This window comes from Macaca fascicularis, chromosome 1 (genome assembly GCF_037993035.2).
Source record: "Macaca fascicularis isolate 582-1 chromosome 1, T2T-MFA8v1.1".
NCBI classification, from domain to species: domain Eukaryota; kingdom Metazoa; phylum Chordata; class Mammalia; order Primates; family Cercopithecidae; genus Macaca; species Macaca fascicularis.
Window position 1 is genome coordinate 47632611 of NC_088375.1, and position 24666 is coordinate 47657276.

The following is a 24666-nucleotide window of genomic DNA, read 5'->3' on the forward strand; positions in this document are numbered from 1 at the left end:
GGTAAGATAATGACAGAAAAAGAGAAAAATTCCAGTCTTGCTAACCAAGGAGTGTATAGGTTTGAATCACTGTGTAGGACATCAGGAGGGGTTTTACTATATCTAAGTAGATAACAAAGATAATGAAAATATATAAACAAAAACGTATAAAAGCAGAAAATGAAGTTGAATCAAGATGACAGGAGAGTCTCCCATCTAGAGAAAGTTTCCTCAAAGGTGGGACTGCTCGCTCAGGTGAAACAAGAAGAGTGAGAAAGTCACACACTGAAGCTGCACTTGCAGCAAGTATCGATGGGCCGCATGTGACTATTGAGCCCTTAAAAAATGTAGCTGGGCACAGTGGCGTGTGCCTGTAATACCAGCTACTCAGGAGGCTGAGGCAGGAGAATTGCTTGAATCCAGGAGGCGGAGGTTGCAGTGAGCGGAGATCACACCACTGAACTCTGAACTCTAGCCTGGGCTACAGAGCAAGACTCCTTCTCAAAAAAAAAAAAAAAAAAAAAAAAAAAAAAAAAAAAAAAAAAAAAAAAAAAGGAAAAGAAAGAAAAAGGCAAAACTGAAATGGGAATAAATGCACACTAGATTTCCAAGACTTGGGACAAAAATATCTGGCCGGGCCCGGTGGCTCAAGCCTGTAATCCCAGCACTTTGGGAGGCCGAGATGGGCGGATCATGAGGTCAGGAGATCAAGACCATCCTGGCTAACATGGTGAAACCCCGTCTCTACTAACAAAAAAAAAAAAATACAAAAAACTAGCCGGGCGAGGTGGCCGGCGCCTGTAGTCCCAGCTACTCCGGAGGCTGAGCCAGGAGAATGGCCTAAACCCGGGAGGCGGAGCTTGCAGTGAGCTGAGGTCCGGCCACTGCACTCTAGCCTGGGCGACAGAGCGAGACTCCGTCTCAAAAACAAACAAACAAACAAACAAAAACCTATAATGACCCCAGTAATAATATTTCATATTGATTACATCTGAAATTATATCTTAAATATATTGGTTTAATTAAAATAGATGAATAATAATAAATAATATAGAATAATAAATAAATAATAATAAAGAATAACAAATTCAAATATGCTGTGACGTTTTATCAGACTCATGAATTAGAATTATTATTATTATTTATCATCCTCATCTTCATCATTATGAATGGAAGACAAGGATGTGGGATAGAAGAGTATTGCAGGCAGAAGGCAGGATGCTATGTAAGAAAAAACATTTCTTCTGGCTTTTCTTTCACTTTTAACAAAAAAGTGGCTACAGGAAAATTTGAGATTACATGTATGACTTGCATTATATTTCTGTTCAGCAGCTCTTTCTGAGGGAATAATCTTTTAACACCAGAGATCTCCACAGCTAGCCCTCATATTATTATTTGTTGATGGTGTTAACACTGTAAGCCACTAGAATTTAATTTATTCCTTGCTTTTGTTTTAAGATATAAATCTTATTTTTGAATCCTCATTTCCAAACAGAAAAGCAAACCCAAGTTAGAAAACTATATTCCCCTTAACCATTTAAAATGACAATTGTATTACCTAATGCTATTTTTATACGTCCTTACTATATTTCTGATTTTTTAAATTCATATTTTATATAAATTTTAATATCTGTTGATGAAAATTTCTACTAATTGATCTTATTTTCCAATTGGTTTATTTGTTCACAACAGTTTGTTTTCCCAAACACATTTTAAAATAATTATGATATATTTATAATTATAAAAATTTCTATTAAGGTCTTCTTTAATGGAAAGTAAACTTAAAAATTACTTTAGAAGTGGGAAGCTGAGGCGGGTGGATCACGAGGTCAGGAGATCGAGACCATCCTGGCTAACAGGGTGAAACCCTGTCTCTACTAAAAACTCCAAATATTAGCTGGGTGTTGTGGTGAGCATCTGTAGTCCCAACTACTCGGGAGGCTGAGGCAGGAGAATGGTGTGAACCTGGGAGGAGGAGCTTGCAGTGAGCAGAGATCGCACCACTGTACTCCAGACTGGGCGACAGATCAAGATTCTGTCACAAAAAAAATTTATAGTAATAATAAAATAAAATGACTTTAGAAGTGATATCTGTTGCAGTATTGGTGTATTCTTCTAACAGCATAATGTGTATTTCCAAAACTGTCAGTTTAGTTTTATACTTTTTCATAATTCCTTAAGTGTATTTCTTATATTTAACTAACTCATATTTTCATCTACTTTATGATTTATTCTTCTGCATTAGAATTTTCTAACTTATGATGGAAGAAATGTTCAACTGTATTAAAAATAAGAATGTAATATTTTATTTTATTCAACCAAAAATGAGAGCTTTCCTTGTTTCCGTTAGAAATTTATTGTTAATACCACACATCTACAGCCATCTGATCTTTGACAAACCTGAGAGAAACAAGAAATGGGGAAAGGATTCCCTATTTAATAAATGGTGCTGGGAAAATTGGCTAGCCATAAGTAGAAAGCTGAAACTGGATCCTTTCCTTACTCCTTATACGAAAATTAATTCAAGATGGATTAGAGACTTAAATGTTAGACCTAATACCATAAAAATCCTAGAGGAAAACCTAGGTAGTACCATTCAGGACATAGGCATGGGCAAAGACTTCATGTCTAAAACACCAAAAGCAACGGCAGCAAAAGCCAAAATTGACAAATGGGATCTCATTAAATTAAAGAGCTTCTGCACAGCAAAAGAAACTACCACCAGAGTGAACAGGCAACCTACAGAATGGGAGAAAATTTTTGCAATCTACTCATCTGACAAAGGGCTAATATCCAGAACCTACAAGGAACTCAAACAAATTTACAAGAAAAAAACAAACAACCCCATCAAAAAGTGGGCAAAGGATATGAACAGACATTTCTCAAAAGAAGACATTCATACAGCCAACAGACACATGAAAAAATGCTCATCATCACTGGCCATCAGAGAAATGCAAATCAAAACCACAATGAGATACCATCTCACACCAGTTAGAATGGCGATCATTAAAATGTCAGGAGACAACAGGTGCTGGAGAGGATGTGGAGAAATAGGAACACTTTTACACTGTTGGTGGGATTGTAAACTAGTTCAACCATTATGGAAAACAGTATGGCGATTCCTCAAGGATCTAGAACTAGATGTACCATATGACCCAGCCATCCCATTACTGGGTATATACCCAAAGGATTATAAATTATGCTGCTATAAAGACACATGCACACGTATGTTTATTGCAGCACTATTCACAATAGCAAAGACTTGGAATCAACCCAAATGTCCATCAGTGACAGATTGGATTAAGAAAATGTGGCACATATACACCATGGAATACTATGCAGCCATCAAAAAGGATGAGTTTGCATCCTTTGTAGGGACATGGATGCAGCTGGAAACCATCATTCTTAGCAAACTAACACAAGAACAGAAAACCAAACACCACATGTTCTCACTCATAGGTGGGAACTGAACAATGAGATCACTTGGACTCAGGAAGGGGAACATCACACACCGGGGCCTATCATGGGGAGGGAGGAGGGGGGAGGGATTGCATTGGGAGTTATACCTGATGTAAACGATGAGTTGATGGGTGCAGCACACCAACATGTCACAAGTATACATATGTAACAAACCTGCACGTTATGCACATGTACCCTACAACTTAAAGTATAATAATAATAAAAAAAATAAATAAATAAAAATAAAAAGAAAGGAATCACTGAAAAAAAAAAAAAAGAAATTTATTGTTAGAGGTTTATTTAGAAGAATTTTAAACACTTATTACACATATTTTTTTAATAATAGTTTTCTGCTTATTATCCTAGATCTCTAAAATATCTAGTATGTAATGTGCATAAGTGAATATTTACTCTTTCATTTTCTTTTTTATAATTTTAATGATTTAAAATGAATATATATTTATTTTTAAAACTGCCCGTCACCATAAAATACAAACAAAACCAAAAGTATGAGATACATTTTAAATACTTTCATGTAAACTAATAAAATTGATTTCTGTTTTCTGTAGTAAATACATTTTTAAGTATTATTGATGTTTGAGTGTTATTAAGTGTTATGTAGCTTTCTATTACTGCTACAAATATTTTGTATGGACCTCATTTTTTCCCACACTTATTCATTCTTGCACGTTTGAAGTCCTTTTCATGAGTGTTTTGTGTCCGTAATAATGCTGGACAGAGGGAGTGACAAGTCAGAAACCTGTGATGAGATTACTCTTACCTGGAAATGTTCATATTTGCAATGCTCTGAGAATACTGCCTTACTCATGCTAAGTATTGCGCATCTATTCACTTATTCACATATTAAGTACTATAGTTATTATGTGATAGCCATATTCTGTCATCGTAAAATAAAATAGTACTTCAATCATTCATTGGTTAATCCGATTGCTAGCACACAGCAGAATTTCAAGAGTAATATTTTTGCTTCACTTTGAATTTCATTGTACTAATTTACTACACTTGGCTGCCATGTCCTAAGTATCAAATAATTTGACATGGATATTCTAATTTACCAGTTATTCATAGTTCATTAAAGTAACTAATGTTGCCTTCATGTAAAAGAAACGGAGATGTTTGTAAAAATGTCCTGCTAACTAAGATGCACTTGCCAAATACTGGAATTATCAAACTGACTGAATTATAATTCTTGAAATTATTAGACTAGGAAAGACTAGACATAGAATTACAAATCTGATCTCATAGTTGGAGGAAAGAAAGAATGTCAATAGCAACAGCATAAATAGATGGTATAGTAAATAGGAATGACAAAGTGTAAACTCTCAAGTTTTAAAAATTCAACCGACTGGACTATACTTCCTAAGGATACTAGCATATGTGAATCAAATGATAAATATTATACTTAAGGCTAGAGGGAAAACGTCTAAGTTTGCTAAATGGTTATTATTCTACTAAAATCGTCCAGGCACAGACTCAGAGTGGTGCTGTTATCATAGTGTGGTTTGGTTTATTTAAAATGTTCTTTTCATTTGTCACATTGAATTGGAAAACCTGTATGTAGCCTCTTAAAATTTTATACCAAGTTTATTATGTAAAAGGTGTCTTTTCTATTTGGTTTCCAAAACTTTTCACTTTCCTTCCAGTTGAATTCCTGTATTCTATAACTTCCACTTTAGCAAGTATATATAGTCTTATTTTGCTCTTAAGTTTTTTCAAATGGGTTATTTTATTCAAATGAACATATTTCGTATCTGTTCAAAATGAAGAGCTTTTCAATGTGCACAATGAAGAAAACAAAAGAAGGTCTGTATAGGATTATAGAACAGTCCATGGTCCTGGTTCATTCCAAGCTATTTCTTCACATTTTGAGAATGACCACAAAGACAGGGCAGGGTGGGGGAGAGAGAGAGAGAGCAAGAGTGAGAGAGAGAGAAAGCGGAAGAGAGAGAGAAGAGAAAGTGAATCGTCTTGTATTATTGAAATGCACCTGAGACCATCAGCTATTTCTGCATTTTCATTTTTATTTCTTTGAGCTGAGAGGGAACATTTGGAAACAGATTCACCTTGCAAAAATGCAACTTGAGATTCCAGAGATTGCAAGTCAAGTCACACTGTCATGGTCATCAAAATAGTTGGTGCACTAAGAGGTGTTCCTAGAAGAAATGTATTCACAATAAATTTTTGATTTTCAGAAGTTCAAGTACTATTGAATTTATTAACTTCAAGATAAATTTAGAGGCATGAATTTGTGGATATCAAGAATCTAAATGAAGTAAAATGTCCTATTTTTGAAACATGATTTCAAATATATCTTTCATTCTAAATAAGGTTTTGACAATAAAGTTTATATTGAAAATTTTAAAATAAAAGTTTTTATTAAAAATACCCAATTTCCTAAAGTCACAGTGAGCGAAAATGGTTGCATATAAGCCAATTCATGAAAAATTAAATGTTTTTGAACTGCATTTTTCTTATACATTGGTAACTCATGTTGTATTAACTTAGATTATTAATATAGTCTATTTCTTATTGGACATTTCTTAATAGGTGGTAATATGTGAGAAATGGAAACATAAAATATGTTTATGTTTTAGTCATGTATCCTCTAACTCTATATATCCCTGTAGAATTTGCTTGGAATGTTTATGTAGATTGTATTCATGTTATTTTAGACACAACATTCAGAAAAAGGTATTGATATTACTTCTCTCCTTTCAGGAGAAACCTTGACTCAGAGATATTAAACACTCACTGGCAGAGCACTAGAAGAGCTGGAGCTCCTTTTATTTTATTGAATAGGACCTTTGTGACAAGACTTGCCAGACATGAGGAGTCCCAGGATAAGACCCAGTTATGAACTTTCTTACCTGTGGTCATAGGTCTTCTTTCTCACATGGTGGCCAGGAATAAGTTAGCTGTGCAATAAAAGAAGTAGCACTCCTGATAATTTCTTTCAAGTACAATGAAATTAATGTTCTTCAGAGTCCATTGGTAATTGTGCATGTTGCTCAGATGGTTTCTGGGTGTCAAGGCTCTAGATAGCTGGACCTTCAAGACTCTTCTGGAAAAGGTTCTGGAGGCATCTCTGACTTTTATAGTATGTGTCTTTTGAAACATAGTGTCTATGTTTGATAAACTTGGTCACCCTGTGGATGACTAATTGTGTATGATCAATGCCGGCTTTATATAATGTTTTGGAAGTACTGTGAGTGTGTGTCATATAATGTTTACTGATTTAGACCTCAATTTCTTAGGTTACTCCTGTTTCACCATAAGCCATTGCATGAAATGAAATTAAATACAGAAATATGATGGTTCAGTTAATGCTCAGTGGTGCAATAAAAAGAGGATGAATTTGTTCCAGAGAAGTCTATATTGGAATCTTGATATTTCAACTTAGTTTGTGATCTTGGGGAGCTTGACAAGCCACCATGAACCTTTGTTATTTTCACCAAGAAAATGAGAATGATAATTTATAACTTAGTGCTATTGTCAGAATTAAACAAAAACAATAATTTCTATGATTCCAGAAAGATGGTGTTTAATACTAATATAAATTTTCTGTTGAATGACCTACTATGACAGAAATTAATATTTTTTAAAAAATCAGCTAACCGAAGTAAGACATTCAGCTACGCATATATTAGGTGGAAGAACAATTCTTTGCTTATGGTGTATTGGTTATTTTCTGTCTGAACAGTCTTTTGCTCTTAAATGCTTAGGAATTAAAAATAACCCAAGAATCAAGAATGGCTGTATTCTAATGTTTGTTCTATCAGTTCTTTTTTTCATCCATGCCATGGGGTTCTTTCTCTGTGTCCTGAGAAATGCCTTCATGACCAACAGGAAATGGTCTGGCCTGGACAATGGATTTGGTTAAGTAATAAGAAAATATTTATAAGCTATCTAGAATAGAGCTGAGTGATAAATAGCAAAAAACACATTTTACAGATACGGTCACATAGTTAAACACAAATGAAATTCAAGTTTACAGAAAAAAAACTAATAATATATCTAATATTATTTCACGAATAAATGGGAACTTAATTTTCAGATCACCATTTTGAACTAAAATTGGTTTCATATTGAACTCATTTTCTCCTCAAAATATTTTTAGTATTATGAGCTTCTCTGGGAGAGGGAAACAAATCTATTTATGCTTGAACTAGTTATTTGAACATTTATTTTATACCATTACTTTACAATTTGTGAACTCTAGAATGTTTTATTGACACGGATAAAGTGCTGGAATAACTAGGTTTTCAGGACTTGAAATTAAAATAATTGTGCCGAGTGAGCTGATTACTGGTTCCTAGAATGTAGAAAGGGAAGGAGAAAGCAAGTTGCTAAGGAAATTAAGGGTTTGCTTTCTCCATGATATACCTTATTATCACACTGATTTTTCTGTATGTTTGCCAAAATGTTCTGATATTTAAGAATTAGTTTATCTGAATACTTTAATTGTAATTATGTCTCTAGTATTGGTTTCCTAAATACAGGTAATAAACGTACTACTGTCGTTGTTCTGTTAACCATAAAACAAAAACAAAACAAAACAAAACAAAAAAACTGAATAATAAGTATTCTATCTAGTTGGGTTTTCCATAAAGATAATTGAAAGAGACCTTCAAATGTTTCCATTAAAAAGTCTTGGTGAATTTTCCCCAGGTTCTAACAAACTATACCAAAATAGAACTCATTTCATGGAAAAAAGGAATCCCACAGCACTTCTTTTTAATAACTGTTCAGCTACAAAATTTTATTGGTATCTTTTTATGTTCCCGCTAGAGGATGTAATGCACAAAAGCATTGCCACGGAACATATAAAATTACAAATGAAATTTATTGTAAAAAGTAGAATGTCTTCTAGACTGGTGTCAGTATTTATTTCATTCATAAACCAAAACTGCAGTATAATATATTCATTGTCAGCAAGTTCATGTGTGTAAATTTCCATCCAATGTTATTGACTGATATAAGACAGATATTGAAAAGACAATTTAAATTTACTCTTCCAAACATAAACTGTTCCACAAAAGCACTGTAAAAACTCCTTCAAGATTTTGGGTTGTGCTTGACATTTATGGTTAACTACATAATTTGGTCGTGTCATAATCCATTTTGTTTGGCAATTTGGCATTAAACGCCTGAAGAGCAGATTGGATCCTCACCACCTCACTAGTAGACAGCTTGAGTCTATGACGAAGCAAGCAAGAGAAAAGATCTAGACGACGCTGACCAGGTGGGGAGAGTTTATTTACACGGTCTCTGATCTCTAGTAGTTGCAAAAGTGCTGAGTCCTGGGATCCCTGAGTATAGGGGTAGTCCAGCTGCAAAATCAGGTCCCGAATTGCTTCAGGGTCAAAGTGCATGCTGTAGCCAAACACTTGAATGTTATTGATTTTCATATAGCCCAGGTTCCGGGAAGGGTCAATAAACTCCAGAGGTTCGTAGTAAATGCTTTCATTACCATTGGGGCCGTTGGACTTGATTCGGCTCCTCAGGTAGATGTGTACTGTCTCAAAAAATGTCTTCCATTTGTTCCCCAGAGTTAATGTCCAGTTATAACACTGCAGGGGGAGGTCCAACTTAGTCCGCTCCCAGTCTGGAAAGCTGTTTTCATTCACAGGCATAAACCAGCTCTCAGAGTGGCTGCCTCCGAAGGGATTGACGTAAACAGCCAACACTGGCTCCAACGTGCTGTTTTTAGTTAAGCAAATCTGTAAAGAGAGACCCAAAATCATATGGACCAGACTTGACTTGTACTTATTACTCTTCAAGGTGAGGAGCATCCGCTTACGCCAGGAGGGATCAAACCAGCTATTGAGGCGCATGTCATTGCTGATAAAAATGGCATGGACTTCTATTCGTCTGTCCGTTTTCTGCAGCAGATATTTCATTTCGAGATCTTGCAGGTCAGTTTCAAAGCCAATATAGTGATCGGTGGACTCGGCGACTTCAGGCTTGCAGAGCCCCTGGCTGAGCATGTAGCCGGTGTTGCAGGTGCCACAGCGGGTGCGGTTGTCTGGTGCGCATGTCAGGCAAGCGGAGGCGTCTCCCACTGTGCAGGGCAGGAACGCGGTGCAGACCACCTGGTCGTTCGGACACGTGCACGAGTGCGTCTCTTCTGAAAAGCTGCCTAGGAGGCCGTTCTCATTGCAGTAGAGAAAAGACTGGATGCGAGTAAGCCAGTAGGTCGAGGTTCTAGAAATACAAAACAAAACGAATCTACATAAATACAAAGATATTTTGTGTACTGCAGTAAACCTTAGCTCAGAAATCTTCACTATCATTTCTTCAGGTCATCTCCAGCCAGTAATTTAAAAGAAATAAAATATTCATAGAACTTATAATTAGACTATATAATACAAACACACACACGTGTGTGTATATTCCATTTATCACTGTGCAAAACAAGATTAGAGCTATACTTGATCTGAACTGCAATGCGTTTCTAAATATGTGATATCTTCTAAAGAGATTGCATGCTATCTCATTAGTGCACATGGAAGATAATTGTAGATAAAAATAGGTCATTATTGTTTTGAAATAACAACAAAAAGAAACGTAAGTGATTTTATCATAAAATATCTGTAGGAGAATTAGAGCATATAAATGGTGATTGTTCATTCATTTACTCTTAGCTTCATAGACCACTAGTGTTGCAGGAAGCATGAATAGAAAGTAAAAGAAAAATGAAAGAAAACCAAACGGCTCTAAATTGTCAATCAGTGTATTTAGATGCTAGGGTTGTCATCAACATTGAAAGAACATGTACCCACTCAAAAAGATCATATTATTAAAACATGCTTGAGTTTATTCTTACAGGCTGTTCAAGAAAATAGTTGAAAATATCTCATTAAAATCAACAAGCTCCTTCAATAAGGGGTAAGTGTGTTAGTTTAATGTGTTTGATTTGAGTCATTAACATTTTTTTTTTCTAATCAGGTTAATCATGATTCCAATTTCAAATCTCACTTTTCCGATTTTCTCATGTTATTTAAACCATTTTGGTGTTTTAAAACCAGTAAAATAATGAATGAAGAGCAATGGCCTTGTAAAAACACAATTCCTTGTTTTTAGTTTGTTGCTTTCTCATACTGGATGTATGATCATGGGAAAAGTTGCACAGCATCTATAACACACAGTTCTCTCATGTGAAAAATGGGAATAGTAATATCTTCCAGGTTGAGATTTTGTGAGAAATAAATTAGGGTGTAACTCTGTGCATGTACTTAGAATATTGCAAAGTGTCTGTTTCACAGTAGATACACAACAATTCTATTTTTGGTATTCTTATGAGTTTTTGGTGTTCACATTTAATACGTTTGGGATTTCCTGCAAAATATATATGCTGCACTCAGTCCTTTAAATATCTACTTACTATTTTTCATAGCACCTTTTTCTGCTTAAGATTTTGTATTACTGTGTATTTACTTATTTATATTGTTTCTCTCATTACATATAACACCCTTTTGCCAAACTCTTGTATGTTTTCTTTCATAGCTATATAACCTGTGCCCAGTAGAATTCCAGGAGATAACAAGCCTTTAATATTTATTGAATATTGAATAAAATGCATGGATTAGCCAAAGGAATATTTTCTAAAGAAGCGTATTTTTAAGTGAAATTTAAATGCTAAACTGAACATTTAATACACTTGGGAAATCCTAGCTCTGAAGTAGCACGTAGTAAAGTAATACAATACTTTATTTGACATTTGCACAATTAAAAACATGCAAAAACCTTTCTTGTCCAGCTTCTCTAAATGCAACTGCATTATATATACTCAGAAGAAAATAAAAAAGTAAATCAAATCTAAGCCAACCATAAAACATTTTCCTCTTAATTCTTTCTTATACTGAAAATCACTGATTGAAATCTTAAACCTATTAGATTCATGGCTTGAACATGTCTCCCAAAGTTCATGTGCTGGGAACTTGGTTGCTAATGCAGTGATATTGTGAGGTAGTATCTAATGGAATATGTGTCCTTGGAGAAATGCCCTCATGAACAGATTAATGCCCTTATCTTGGGAGTTAGTTTCTTATAATTAGGCAAGTTTGGCTCCTTTTTGCTCCCTGTCTTGCCCTCTCTTTGCCCTTCTGCCATCAGATGATGCAGCAAAAAGGCCCTCCCCAGATGCCATTCTTTTGATCTTGACTTTCCAGACTCCAGAAACCTGAGCCAATATATTTTTGTTCATTATAATGACCAACTCTGTGACATTCTCTTAAAGCAGCATAATGTGGACTAAGATAATTCATTTTTTAAGTCCTCCAGATACTTTTAAGACAAATTCTCTCAAAAAATATCCCAAAAGCATGCCCAGTGTGTTGTGAAAGAACAAAAATGTGAGGCTGTTTGGCACTTCATAAACATTACATCAATATATAAGTGTCTCTGTTATGCTTGCTGTGGTTCCTTGTTTTCTCACCACAGAATATATGTGCAAAAAGCTTTCTTTTGCTGGTGTATAAAATAGGTTGATTAATCATTTCTGTATTTAGTCATAGAATTCAGATGTTAATACTACAGATTCATCATTTACAGTTACTTACATGTTTATACCATTTCATTCTTTTTTCAATCACATTTTTCCTCATTTATTCCTTCCTTGGTTTTCCTTCTTCCTTTTTTCATTGCTCTCTCTCTCTTGTGCTGTCCTCCCCATTTTTGCTTCTTTATTCAGTTCTTATTTATGTATATCTATGTGTATCTTATTTATGTATATGTATATCTAATATCTAATAGAAACTACATAAAATATACATCCTATTCAGATGAAAATTATATTTTCTTCCCTGAAACCAAAGAATCAATTCCTTGAGCCAACTCATTTCCCACTGTAAGCTCTAATCATATTTCTAAATCATGAGAAGAAAACAATAAATGAAATGAATAGACCTAAGGCAAAAATAGAGCTCACAAAAGTAGGGCACTGTAGAAAGAATCATTTGGACACTTTAGAAAAGCAAGAACTTTTTCCAGCTTTCCATCTTTTCCAATCCTTTGCACGTCTGGCAAATACATTATGGAAGAAAAGCGTTTCAGCTGTTGGATTTCAGCTTCTTGGGTTTCAGCTCTAATATATGAATATTGATAATTCAGCATACTGCCAAAGCTCTGGTACCCTGGGACTAAAGAGATAGCATGTAGATTTTCTTCCTCGCTCCTTTGTGTCCTTTTTCCTCTAGCACCTACCTTTTACTATTTTACTACATTCCATAAAGACGAAATAGATTTTTCAAGAAAGAAGACATGTAGTTACTTGTCTTTTCTTTAATCCTTGTGTAATCTTAGTGAAAGCAGCAGTCAAAAATAAAGACTAAGCACATTTCAGAATTGTATAATGGATTTTTCACATAGTTGGTTCCCCTACCCAACAAGGTAAACTTTAGCTCCCCTTACTTTATCCTAAAACTTCAAAAGAATTTTAGAGACACGTGTCCTGACAATTCAAAATTAGTTCGTATCAAGTGTATTTCCAGTTTGTTTCTTTTTATGCTTATGTATTAACACAAATAAAAGAAGCCACATTTTATTCATGTATACACATTAGTTAGACACACTATTTACGGTCTACTTGGGCTAAGGATTGTGACTGCATAGGTGGCAGGTAGGTCTTCTACTGGTTTTTATCAAACATGTGGCAGTGTTCCTGATATCTGCTTTATAATACTTCAGTAAGCATTCTAAATAAAAGAAGAAAAAAGGAAGGGAGGAAAAAGACAGAGAGAAACTAAGGAAAGGGGAGGGATAAATATATTATGGTGATGGAACTATAGATTATTAAGGAACAGAAGAAGCAAACTAGAACGCAAACTTTAAAAAAGCAATTGACATGATAAATATCATGATTTGGAGCAGTTCAAGGATATAGGCAATCTTAATCTATCCGGAAGAATTTACATTTTGAAAATAATTCCTCAAAAATCTTTTAGGGGAAACAATTATGAGCAGAAAAATACCTTCCAGAGTTCACTTAAAATTTAATTGGAAAAATCAGTCATTAGCTAAAAGGCCATTAATGTTTATATCATGGAGAAATCATGTGACATACTATTTTGAAATGTTTAGACAGCTGTTTATTCTAGTCATCTTTGTTCAACCTATAATATTTTCCATTTATTTAAGATTTGCTCTTCTCCACAGGATACACATTACACATGTTCCAAAAGAGGACTAGAGTAGGAGTGTGAATATCTGACTTTACAGCCATACTTTACCCTGTGACCTGTGACAAGTTACTTAGTCTCTTTAACCTTCAGCAGAAGCTTTGGAATTCAAGCAAACATTTGTTCAAATTAGGATTCTGCATGACTGTGGACTGTCGATAGCTTTCTGAGTCCCAATGTGTTAAACTGTGATTTCACTTGCTGATCTATTGCCAGGATGAAAGGACGTAACATGTAAAACCCATCTACGACAGAGTCTTACACTTAGTAAATGCTCATAATGAAACAACATGAATGAAATGTTTGATTCTAAATATTTTTTGTTTTAAAGAAAATCAACTTAAGATTTGATCATTTCTTTCATAAAAGATGTTAGGTATGAGTGGTGAACCAAATTCCTGGGCCCCACCCCAGACATAATAATTTCTAGGAGTAGGATTCAGGAATCTCATTTAAAATATGCAGTCCCAGAGAACTATTATGTATACAAAGAGGTTGCAAGGTCCATTATGTATGTAAATCAACAACCCAAAATTGTTATTAGGGATTCCTTAAATACCAGCTAACCATCAATATGGAGGAATATGTCTACAAGAAGGTAAGGAAAAGTTGAAACTTCTGTAGGGAAGAGGACAACAGCAGATGGCTTTTAATTTACATGCATTTTGGGGCTCTGTGGCAACCTTGTACAATAAAATTTGTAAAGTGTAGTAGAAATTTTACACATAAGAAGAATAAGCCACACACTAAAGCCTGTCATAATACATCACCTCTGTTCTGGTCCAGTAATATTAACTAACTGTTTGGTGAACATCTCTCATGTCTGGGGCCAGTCACTTTTATTTTCATCTCCTTTCAGTAGTTTGTAAATGCTAACCCCATTTTAAAATTTGAATATTATTGAACCTTATCAATTTTAATGACTTGGTTACATATCTATTAAGCATTAGAATGAAGACAAACTCAGAGGAAAATATCTAAGTATTATTTTTTAAATATGTGTTGAAAGTTTTGTTTCACAGGATAACGGAGTGAGGGAGGGGGCACATGGAAGCACTTAACAACCTCAGGGAAAACAGTCATTTATTGCCATAGCAGGACAACATCAAAGATACAATAACTTTTAATTGTGATATCACATTTAGGTTCTTGAGTGACAATACACTATATTGGCTTAAGACCATTTTCTTAGGAGCCAGACTGTCTACTTTGAATCCTGTTCATTTACTTCACCTGGAAAATAGGAATTAAATATAGGGTTGTGCTAACAATTAAAGCACAATTGCAGGTAAAGCATTTAAAAGAATGTGCACAGAATAAACAGGAAATAAATGTTACCTCTTATTCCTATTATTATGAATGTTATTCCCACTATCATCTTTTAAAGAAATATTGTAGGCATTTTCTTTATTATAGCCACTTTTTTTTTCTCAGAAGATGGAACATTTCATTTTCTCTTCAACAATTCATGCATTCATGCATAATATTACACTATATCCCTGTGTTTCACCTTTTAAAAAATATATGCCATTTTAATAACATGATCAAGACTGTATTTAAATATACTTGTATGCCCTCTTTGTGATCCTTTTGGAACCCTCAAAAATATGCAAAACAATATTGCTCAAATTCAGGACAAACATTCTAGATGTGTAGCGCTTTGCACTGAAGTATTAGAACATATGTTGGTAGAAAAACAATTACCTCGTCTCATGGTTAAATCTGCTCTGAGCAGTAATAATCTTATTTCAAAGGTCCCTTATTCCAATCTTCTAATCCTTTATTGCTCTCCAAATCTGTGCAATGTGGATCCAAACTTTAAAACCTAAACAATATAATTTCAGAACCTTTTTGAAGTTAAAGATTAGCACTTTTTTTTGGTTATGCTATTTTATTTCTGCCTTCATAGATTTGTTATTCTCAGACATGAATACTTTAAATATAAATTTGGAATTAGGCATCCACAGCCATTTAAGCAAGCATAAGCTGATTATTAGCTCAGTCACAGACAGATAAAGCCAAATAAAATTCTGTCACTTTCTCTCTCTTGACTGCTGCTCTGGCCATCTCAGTTTTGGCAGTGCTGCCTAGGGCTCATGTTGACACTCCTGACACACAACAGTTTCACTCTTGGAAATAATTTTACACTCTGAGAAAAGGAAACGTCGCTTTCAAAGATCCTTCAAGTTTGAGTCTCTCAAGAAAGTACACACACACACACACACACACACACTTTAATTTATTAACCTAAATTCAATTATCTACTAATACTTTTGGCTTGCAAGAATGCAATGAATAAGTGCGTGAAGCAGTTGAAGATGTAGGTTATATTTTAAAGATAATATTAGCTGATGTTAATATTCATTGAGCTTTTCTCATGTGAACAGTAGTATTACAAGGATTATTTTATTGTCACAATTCTCACTACTCCCTGATATAAGTATGCCTGTTATCCTAACTTACAGATAAGCACACGAGTTGTAAAAAATTTAAATAACCAGAACGTGTCCAAGGCCAAACAGCTAGTAAGTGCCAGATCTAAAGATATATCCCCTGGTCTCCATTTCTCCAGAATCACAGCTTCTTATGATCATGAACAGATATAATTCAAATAATTTATTACTTCATCTGGTTAAGTGGTGTGCACAGAAAAGTCTGCTTACTTCTCAGAGAACTATAGAAATTTTCTGCCCACATCTATGCTGCATTTGATTAGATAATTTAAAAAAATCAATAGATAAATGTCTCTTCCACTTAAAACATAAAATACAAAAAGAAACACATCAACATTCAAAGTGAGAAACATGAGGCACACAAAGATAAACACAATTACTTTTCTGGAAGTAAAAAATTATCAAAAATACTTATATTTTAAAAATTAGCATACATATGCAATTTTCTATCAAAGATTACTGTCAATTGAAATATATTTTTCACTAAATCATATATTAAGATAAAAGGTTTAAAATGTATTATTATAGGCAAGTTCAGGCTGTTAAGTAGTTAGTGTAATTGAGGAATATTGATACATGCAATTATTTTGCAAATAAGAGCAATCAGGCCTCTCCTATGTTCTTTTATAACATCCTGGTATTCACCCCCCCATAATATTCATTACACCAGGTCACTATTATCAAACCAGCTACATCATTTGTATCCTGTGAGTGAAAACAATTATGTACACATGCGCACATATATAATGAAAACAATTATATATATGTGTATATATATCATATGTTTATTTCACAATTTTATTATCATAAAGTACCTAAATCAGTTTACAGTGTTTATGCTTAAATCTTTGCATTACAACCTTCAAAACCTTTGTTGCTCTTAAAATCTCTGCATTATGAGTTCAAATTTGAAAATCTAAACAATAAATTTTAAGGAATTTAAAAGTATAATATTATTTTTAAATGGTCGTTTCATTTCATCCTTCATAAATCTGTTCATCTGTGACCCTAATATTTGAAACTATATATAAATTTTATATGAATAAATACATTAATGAACAACATGGAGAGGAAGCTAGAAAAGCAAATGTAGACCTAACCTGGAAATGTCCCTGGTTGTGAAGAATTTTTAAAAACATATATTTAACATTGTTTTCTTATTACCCAGTGAGTGGTAGACATTTTAAAACCTGGACTTATTTTCATAATATCTGTTTTTCTTTAAAATATGTTTCCTGATCAATTTCTCATCAGTTTAAAGACAGATCAATACATTTTTCTTGATGAACACTGAAAACCTGAAAACAAATGAAATTGTATCATTTAAATAATTTAATGAAATTTCAGTGTGCTTCTAAAAGTGGTACAATTTAGCATCCCTCCAAACCAAATGTCTGTGGCCTCACTATTTTTGCTCTTTTTACAATCATCGTGTTGTCCTCAATGCTGAATATCAGCTCATTCCTTTGTGTCTCAATTAAAGCAAGAACTTGGTTTCTGAAAATCCTGAATGCAGGGTTTTTTGTAAAATAGCTTTATTAGATTTGTATTTCCAAGCTAATCTACTTAAATTGATCAATTTCTGATTGCATGATACCCCAATACCTTTCATATAAAAATCTAAATTATTTTGAAGTCTTTACATTCTGACAACATCTAGTTGTCATTACTCAATAAAATATTTTCTTTGAAGCCTTTACATTCTGACAACATCTAGCTGTCATTACTCAACATATTTTCCACACTTACAAATCTGTCCTTGTTACCGTCCTAAATATGTCATGTACAATTTCAACTACCTGGAATTTTCTTTTACAGAATCGAATGTCCTTTTTCCTCTGCTTAGCCAGTTCAAGATTTAAATTCAATTTTTCTTACCCTAAATGATCTTCCTTAACAATCTAACTTAGAATGACTTACTTTTTTGGACCAGTGTATTAATTGTTATAGATATTACTGTATTTGTAATTCAGCCCTCTATAACAATATAGTGTTGTATAATAGATTCTTATCTTATGATTTCAACTAAAATATACAATTCCTGATAGTATCTGTGTTTGTCTACATGTTAGCTTTCCTAATTGGAATATAATCTCCTAAGAAAGAAGAAAATGTATATTGTTACACTAGAATCCCTAGAGACTAACAAAGTGCTTTTTCTCCCAACCTCTCCAAACAAAATTGCTAGATCAAAATTGACCTGGACTTATGTTGGCATGAAAATGTAACAGTGAATACTCTTAAAACCTCTCTTACGGGGAAAATCAAATAACTCAGGCACTGAATTTTTTACAATGAATTTATGATCTACAAAATAATAATCTGATTTCTGGTATTGTAAGTCATATGACAGCTATGTCATCAAATAACAATATTGCATTCTAGACTCTATATTATTGTTCAGGAGTTTGATTGACTAAAATGTAATTTCAAAACTGGTCATCTTTAAAATGCTAATGTAGATGGAGATACTGGAGCTGAATAGTTGTCAGAAACTGGGCCATTAAAAAACAAAACAAAACAAAAAACACCAAGAAATATCACCTTCTGGGAGTCCTGGATTGGTGATCTTCATGGATCAAAAAGGTCAACCAAGTCACATTCACAATGCAAGAGCTTTATATTAATGTTTTCTAGCGCTTGGAATAAAATTCTGAACTCAGAATCATAACTGCATTAACACAGATGCCACAAAATCACTAGGAAATAATAGGTTATATGGCCCTTGTAAATGTTACCTTTTATGAGAGAAGCAAATTGTGTGTGTGTGTGTGTGTGTGTGTGTGCATGCGTGCTAGTATAAAATTTATACAGTGTTTTAAGGAATGACAATTCGTAACTTTAAAAGTTGTCTCATTTAAAATACTAATAGAAACAGTAAAATATGGTCCTATTTCACATGATTTTGCTTTTCAGGAAAAAGAGTACATAGGTATTATCTCCTAATTTTTCTAACAATTTAATATTACATTATGTTTGCAGAAAATAAAATCAGAATGTATCAAATGACTGTTCTAAAGGCAGAAGCAATCTAGTATGCCTAACCATCTTTGGCCACATTCTTTTCCAGATAAGACAACAAACGATGATGATTTAACTTAAATTACTATCTCACATCTGCATAAACAAATATTTAATCCTTGGTTTTCCAGACAAACATACAAAATGTAGACCATCTCCTTCACCTCACTGACAGGACTCTCTCTAACCAAAATACCATCTGATTGGGAAAAAAAAAAATGAGTCTCTTTGGATCATATCAGCAACAACACAAATCAAATGGGTATTAAAAATACACTGTTCTCTCTTTTGTGGGGTAAACTACAACAATACAAATGAGAGCCTTTTATCAGCTGGCAGGAAGATAGAAATTTGTGTTACTTGAAGAGCTTCCTCTGTTCAGTTAGCAGGGAGAAAATCCGTAAGCTTTTTCCTTAGTGTTTCTAGTTCAGCCTTAATGTAATTTTTGAACAGTAAATCTACTTTGACATCATTTGACTATCAGTATTGGGATTTTTTGGTTTACAAAGTTATGTTAACTTATCTTTTTGTATCCATGTATTACTTTTATCATGTATTGTCTTTTGATATTAAAATGATTCTTTGTAAGATCAAAAGAAAAAGCCACATCATATGTAAATAATTGCTAAAACCATGATATGAAAAGTTACATAATTTCTCTCATATATTTACATATGATATGTAGATTAAATACCTATTCTAACAAATATAATTTGACCTTATAAAATCATATATAATTTTCAAGCCAAGAATTAACAAAAGACCTTCTGGACATAGTTTACCAGATCCTCAGTATGTACTTACTAGAGGTCTGAGTCACAATCTCTCCAGTATTCAGAGCCATCAACCTATTGACGCATTCCTCATGTATACCATAAAGTAATAATCACAAGTATACAATGTGATGGCTAAGTTTTGGTATCAACTTCACTGGATTAGGGGATGCCCAGATAGCTGGAAAAGCATCATTTCTGGGTATGCCTGTGAGGGTGTTTCCAGAAGAGATTACCATTTGAATCAGTGGACTGAATAAAGAAGATGTGCTCTCACCCAATGTGGGCAGACACCTTCTAGTCCAATGAGGACCTGGATGGAACAAAACATCAGGGGAAAAGCAAACTCGTTCACACTCTCTTCTGGAGCTGGCACACAATTTTTTTTTTTTTTTCCTGTCCTTGGACATCTGAATTTCAGGTTCTCCAGCCTTTGGACTCCAAGACTTGCACCAGTAGTCCCTCAGGTTCTCAGGCCTTCAACTCTCAGACTGAGTTACACTATTGGCTTCTCTGGTTCAGAGGCTTTCAGATTTGAACTGAGCCTCATGACTGGATTATGTGGTTCTCCAGCTTGCAGGTGATCAACTGTGGGACTTCTCAGCCTCTATAATCATGTGAGTTCATTCCTCTAATAAGTCCCCTTTCATATGTGTGTGTGTATATCTGTATATATCTGTTCTACTGGCTCTGTCTCTCTGGAGAACCCTAATACAATAAAGAGAACTCACCATGTACATGATGGACTATGAAACATTTTTTGCATATTAATGCTTACTTAGTCTTTGCAACCAATATGTGTGGTGAATGCTCTAACTGTCTCCACTTATAAGCAGGGAGAGTAAGGTACACTGGATACCTCTTAAGTTACAGGACAGTCTGTCTAGGAAAATGAGCTGGAACTCATGCTGTCAATCACTCTATTATCTATCATGTTACTAGCCCAAGAAGGTCACATAAAATATTGTGAAAAAAATATTGAGAAAATATATTTTTCTAGGTAACTATAATCTCACACCCTTCTAAGGTGAGAGTTGTCTGAAACATTTCAGACAGCCCAGATAAGCTTTGGGAAAAAAAAAAAAAAAAAAAAAAGAAATATATATATATATATATATATATATATATATATATATATATATATATATGAGCTGCTCTACTTTCTCTGGATGAAGCAATGCAAAGTAACATGGGCATGTAACTCACACTGGCATCTTAATATCATCCTGATATTTATAGTTTCTCTACAGTTTAGCCAAACACACTCTACTAAAACACATATTTCATAGAGTAATTTAAAGCCAGATGACTGTGGAAATCCTGTAGTATAAATGGAATTCTGAAGTGACTTGGATCAGGATATCTCAGACCTTTTATTCAACCAGCTTAAAAGCTAAAAAAGGGTGAACTCACCTCAGTTGATGTTTGCAGCCATTAGGAATAGATTTTTAGGTTACATCTATATTCCATGAAAAAAAATTACAAAAACTGAATGGACATAGGGCTAAAACCAAGTAGCCTTTGATTTTGAAAGTTAAGTTATTATGTAAACACTTTGAATCACAATCCATGATTCTTCTAGCACAAGATAAGCCTGTCAAAAAACTATCATGAACTAGACTACACTATTTTATTAAAACTTTAGTTGGATCATGTGGTCAGGAGATCAAGACCATCCTGGCTAACACGGTGAAACCCCGTCTCCTCTAGAAATACAAAAAATTAGCGGGGCGTGGTGACCGGTGTCTGTAGTCCCAGCTACTCGAGAGGCTGAGGCAGGAGAATGGCGTGAACCTGGAAGGCGGAGCTTGCAGTGAGCTGAGATCCCGCCACTGCACTCCAGCCTGGGCGATAGACTGAGACTCAGTCTCAAAAAAAAAAAAAAAAAAAAAAAAAAAGGAACTTTAATTGGGACAGAGGAAGGGAATTACTTTGGACTTGGTCGTAATCACCTCCTTATTTAAATAGTTTATTCAAAATATTTCCATTCTGTTTTTAATTAGTAGGTCATCTTTATATATATTGAAGTGTTACAGTATCTGGTTGTGTGAGGTGCAAAGGGAATCTGAGGAGGTAAGTGAGAAACAGCAGCGAGATATGTAATTTAAGAATGGGTGCTTTATTTGCCATTGGTTGCCTATCCAATATTCACAGGTCTATTATTCTTGCTAACAGAACCTTGATTTTGTTCAACACAATGTGCCAAAATGAAACAACTTTTCCTGTTTCCCTTAGAGGTAGCTATGTTACACAGTTCTGAAACAAACAGAAGTCTAATGTGGGAGAGTCTTGGATTGCTTCTTACTCCTTAGTCAATAGCCATGGCGTACTCTACAATTTCTGCTATTCACCCTGAAAATAGACATGAGATATCAAGCTGCAGGAGACTTCTTGCCAAAGACCACAAACATAAGGAAACTAGAGGAAGGGAGGGTAAATAATGGATGATTGACCCTGAAATCAATTTGAGAGACCACTGGGAGCAATTTTTTTCTGTATTAAAAAGAAAAATTAAGAACCGTCTGTGAATGGAGATTGGAGGGTTGGAGGAGTGTTCCAGGGCTGAAACAGCTTGAATGGATTTGCATATTAAGTCTCAAAAAAGTGTTTAGAGGAAAATACCTCAAAAACTAACTTGTTTTTAGCAACTCTAAAATGAAAGCCAAGCAGGCCAAATTTTCTGAGCTTTTGTGGAATAAATATATATAAAGACTAAAAATCTGAAAGAGAAAGTTGAGCTTATTGACTAAATGGACAGGTGATTTTATTTCACCAAACAGAGGGAAAATATATAACTTAGTACAACAATCAAAAAAAGTAGTAATAACATGGGAAAGAATGTGGAGGTTCCAAGCATGACTGGATATACCTGAAAGCTTTTTAGTGCTTGTTGAAGATAAAACCTGGAGGCGTGTAAAGAAAAGTCTTTTAAAAATTAACTATGTGTTTTCAGCCTCAGCAATCCATATCACACTGTTCCTGCAACAATGTCAAATTAATGTTGAGAGTATAGGCTATCTGCTTGATTTATGAGAATATATTCTAGTGTCAAATAATAATAGAATATTAACTGAAATGAGACTGCAATCATTGAATATTTCTATGCATTAGTATATTATGACTTCCCTGACCATGGCACCACAGGAGGCAAGTAGCATAGCCTATATCTTTCACAATGCTTTTTTGTTTTTGCACTGAAAAGATTAGAAAAATCCATTTACAGTCTTGGATTATGTAAAACAATTTGTAAATTAATAAATAGGTACTGAATTTTTAATCTAATTCATACTTTTTTGTTTTCTAGAGAATCAAAAGTCTCTCTTTAGTGTCTTCTTAACTGTATTTGGATTCTTCTAAGAAATATTTTATTCCTCATTTGAGTTTATTCCCACATAAATCACTCCAGTAAATGATATGAAGCTCAGCATTTCCCTAGTTCTCTAAATTGGAAGAAATCTGTCACATATATCAATGCCTTAAGTTGTTTTGATGAGAATTGTACTGAAACATTACATTCCCCAGGAAAGAACCCAGGATTAAATCAAACCCACTTTCAATTCAGTATTCAAAGCACAGGGCTTCATGTTAAAAGAAAATGATATAGTTCTTTTTCTTCATGAAAGCATTGTTGAATGGTACAAACTTTCAGCTATAAAATAAACCGTGGGAGTGAATGTATAGTATGGATGGTGAAGGATGTTTTAACTAATTAGATTGTGATAATTGTTGATACTACACAGTGTATATGCGTATCAAATTATATGGTACACCTTGAATATGTACAAATATTACCAATTAAATATTTTAAGATAAAAACAATAATCAATTGATTATTGTTATAATCATGGTCATAGTCCCTATGTATTAATTATTATTCTCCCACTCCTCCTCATCCATAATAATTAATTAAGTGAATTGTTTAATTATTATTCTCCCACTCCTCCTCATCCTCCCTCTCCCTTACCTTCTCCTGTTGCTCCTCCTTCTTCCTAACCATCTTTGGACAATTATTCAATGTGACTTCAGTTTATTATCTTTATTTAGAGAGGGCAGAGATTGTGGAACATAAAGTTCTGAAACAACTTGTCAGTCTCATTGCCGAAAAGTCACTCCATTTAAAATATATGTGGACAAAGAAGAACATAATCCCAGTCTTTCACAGAATTATGCTAATTAGTTAAACAAACAGCATGTGTCTCCTTTAAGGAGACATTAAGTAAGTTTGTATACATTAACCCATTTCCAGACATCTGGAATTACTGAAAAATAGAGTTGAGTCAAAATAAGTCAGAATTAAGTAGAACTATACTCTTGTTTATAAATGAGAAAGCTGAAATAACAATAGCAAATTACTCCAATTCTCCATCAATTAGTGACAAAACTAAAACCAGGGAGCATATCTCTAGTATATTGCAAACACGATAGAACGATGGCTGGATTTGAGATATGAAATGCGACCTGTCCAATCCATGGTTTGGGGACTCCAAAGTTGTGTGATTTGAGGATATATTAACTTCTTTTGGAATATGTTTTTTTACTAATAACACCAACTAGGTTTTACTAGAATGTCTTTAAATTTCTTTCTAGCTTCACCAGTCTATGTTCTACCTGAAGCCTCAGGAATCCTATGCTTCTTCACTAAAAATACTTATATTATACCCGTGATATAGTTTGGATATTTGCACCCACCCAAATCACATGTTGAAATGTTGTCCCCAGTGTTAGGGGTGGGGCCTGGTGGAAGGTAATTGGATCACAGGGGCAGAGTTCTCATGAATGGAG

General features: G+C 34.1%; 1 protein-coding gene across 19 annotated transcripts in view; it reads right to left on the reverse strand.

Annotated features, from left to right (window-relative positions):
* Positions 1 to 8190: 8190 nt before the first annotated feature.
* The window catches only part of BRINP3 (BMP/retinoic acid inducible neural specific 3), a 400301-nt gene continuing 383825 nt past the window's right edge, over positions 8191 to 24666 (reverse strand). For all 19 annotated transcript variants that reach the window (XR_012428565.1, XR_012428566.1, XR_012428564.1 and 16 more), the window contains one exon: positions 8191 to 9663. Coding sequence is in view for 16 of the 19 variants with exons in the window: in XM_074026386.1 (XP_073882487.1) it covers positions 8547 to 9663 (1117 nt within the window). In the remaining 3 variants the exon portion in view is untranslated. The remainder of the gene's footprint in view (positions 9664 to 24666) is intronic.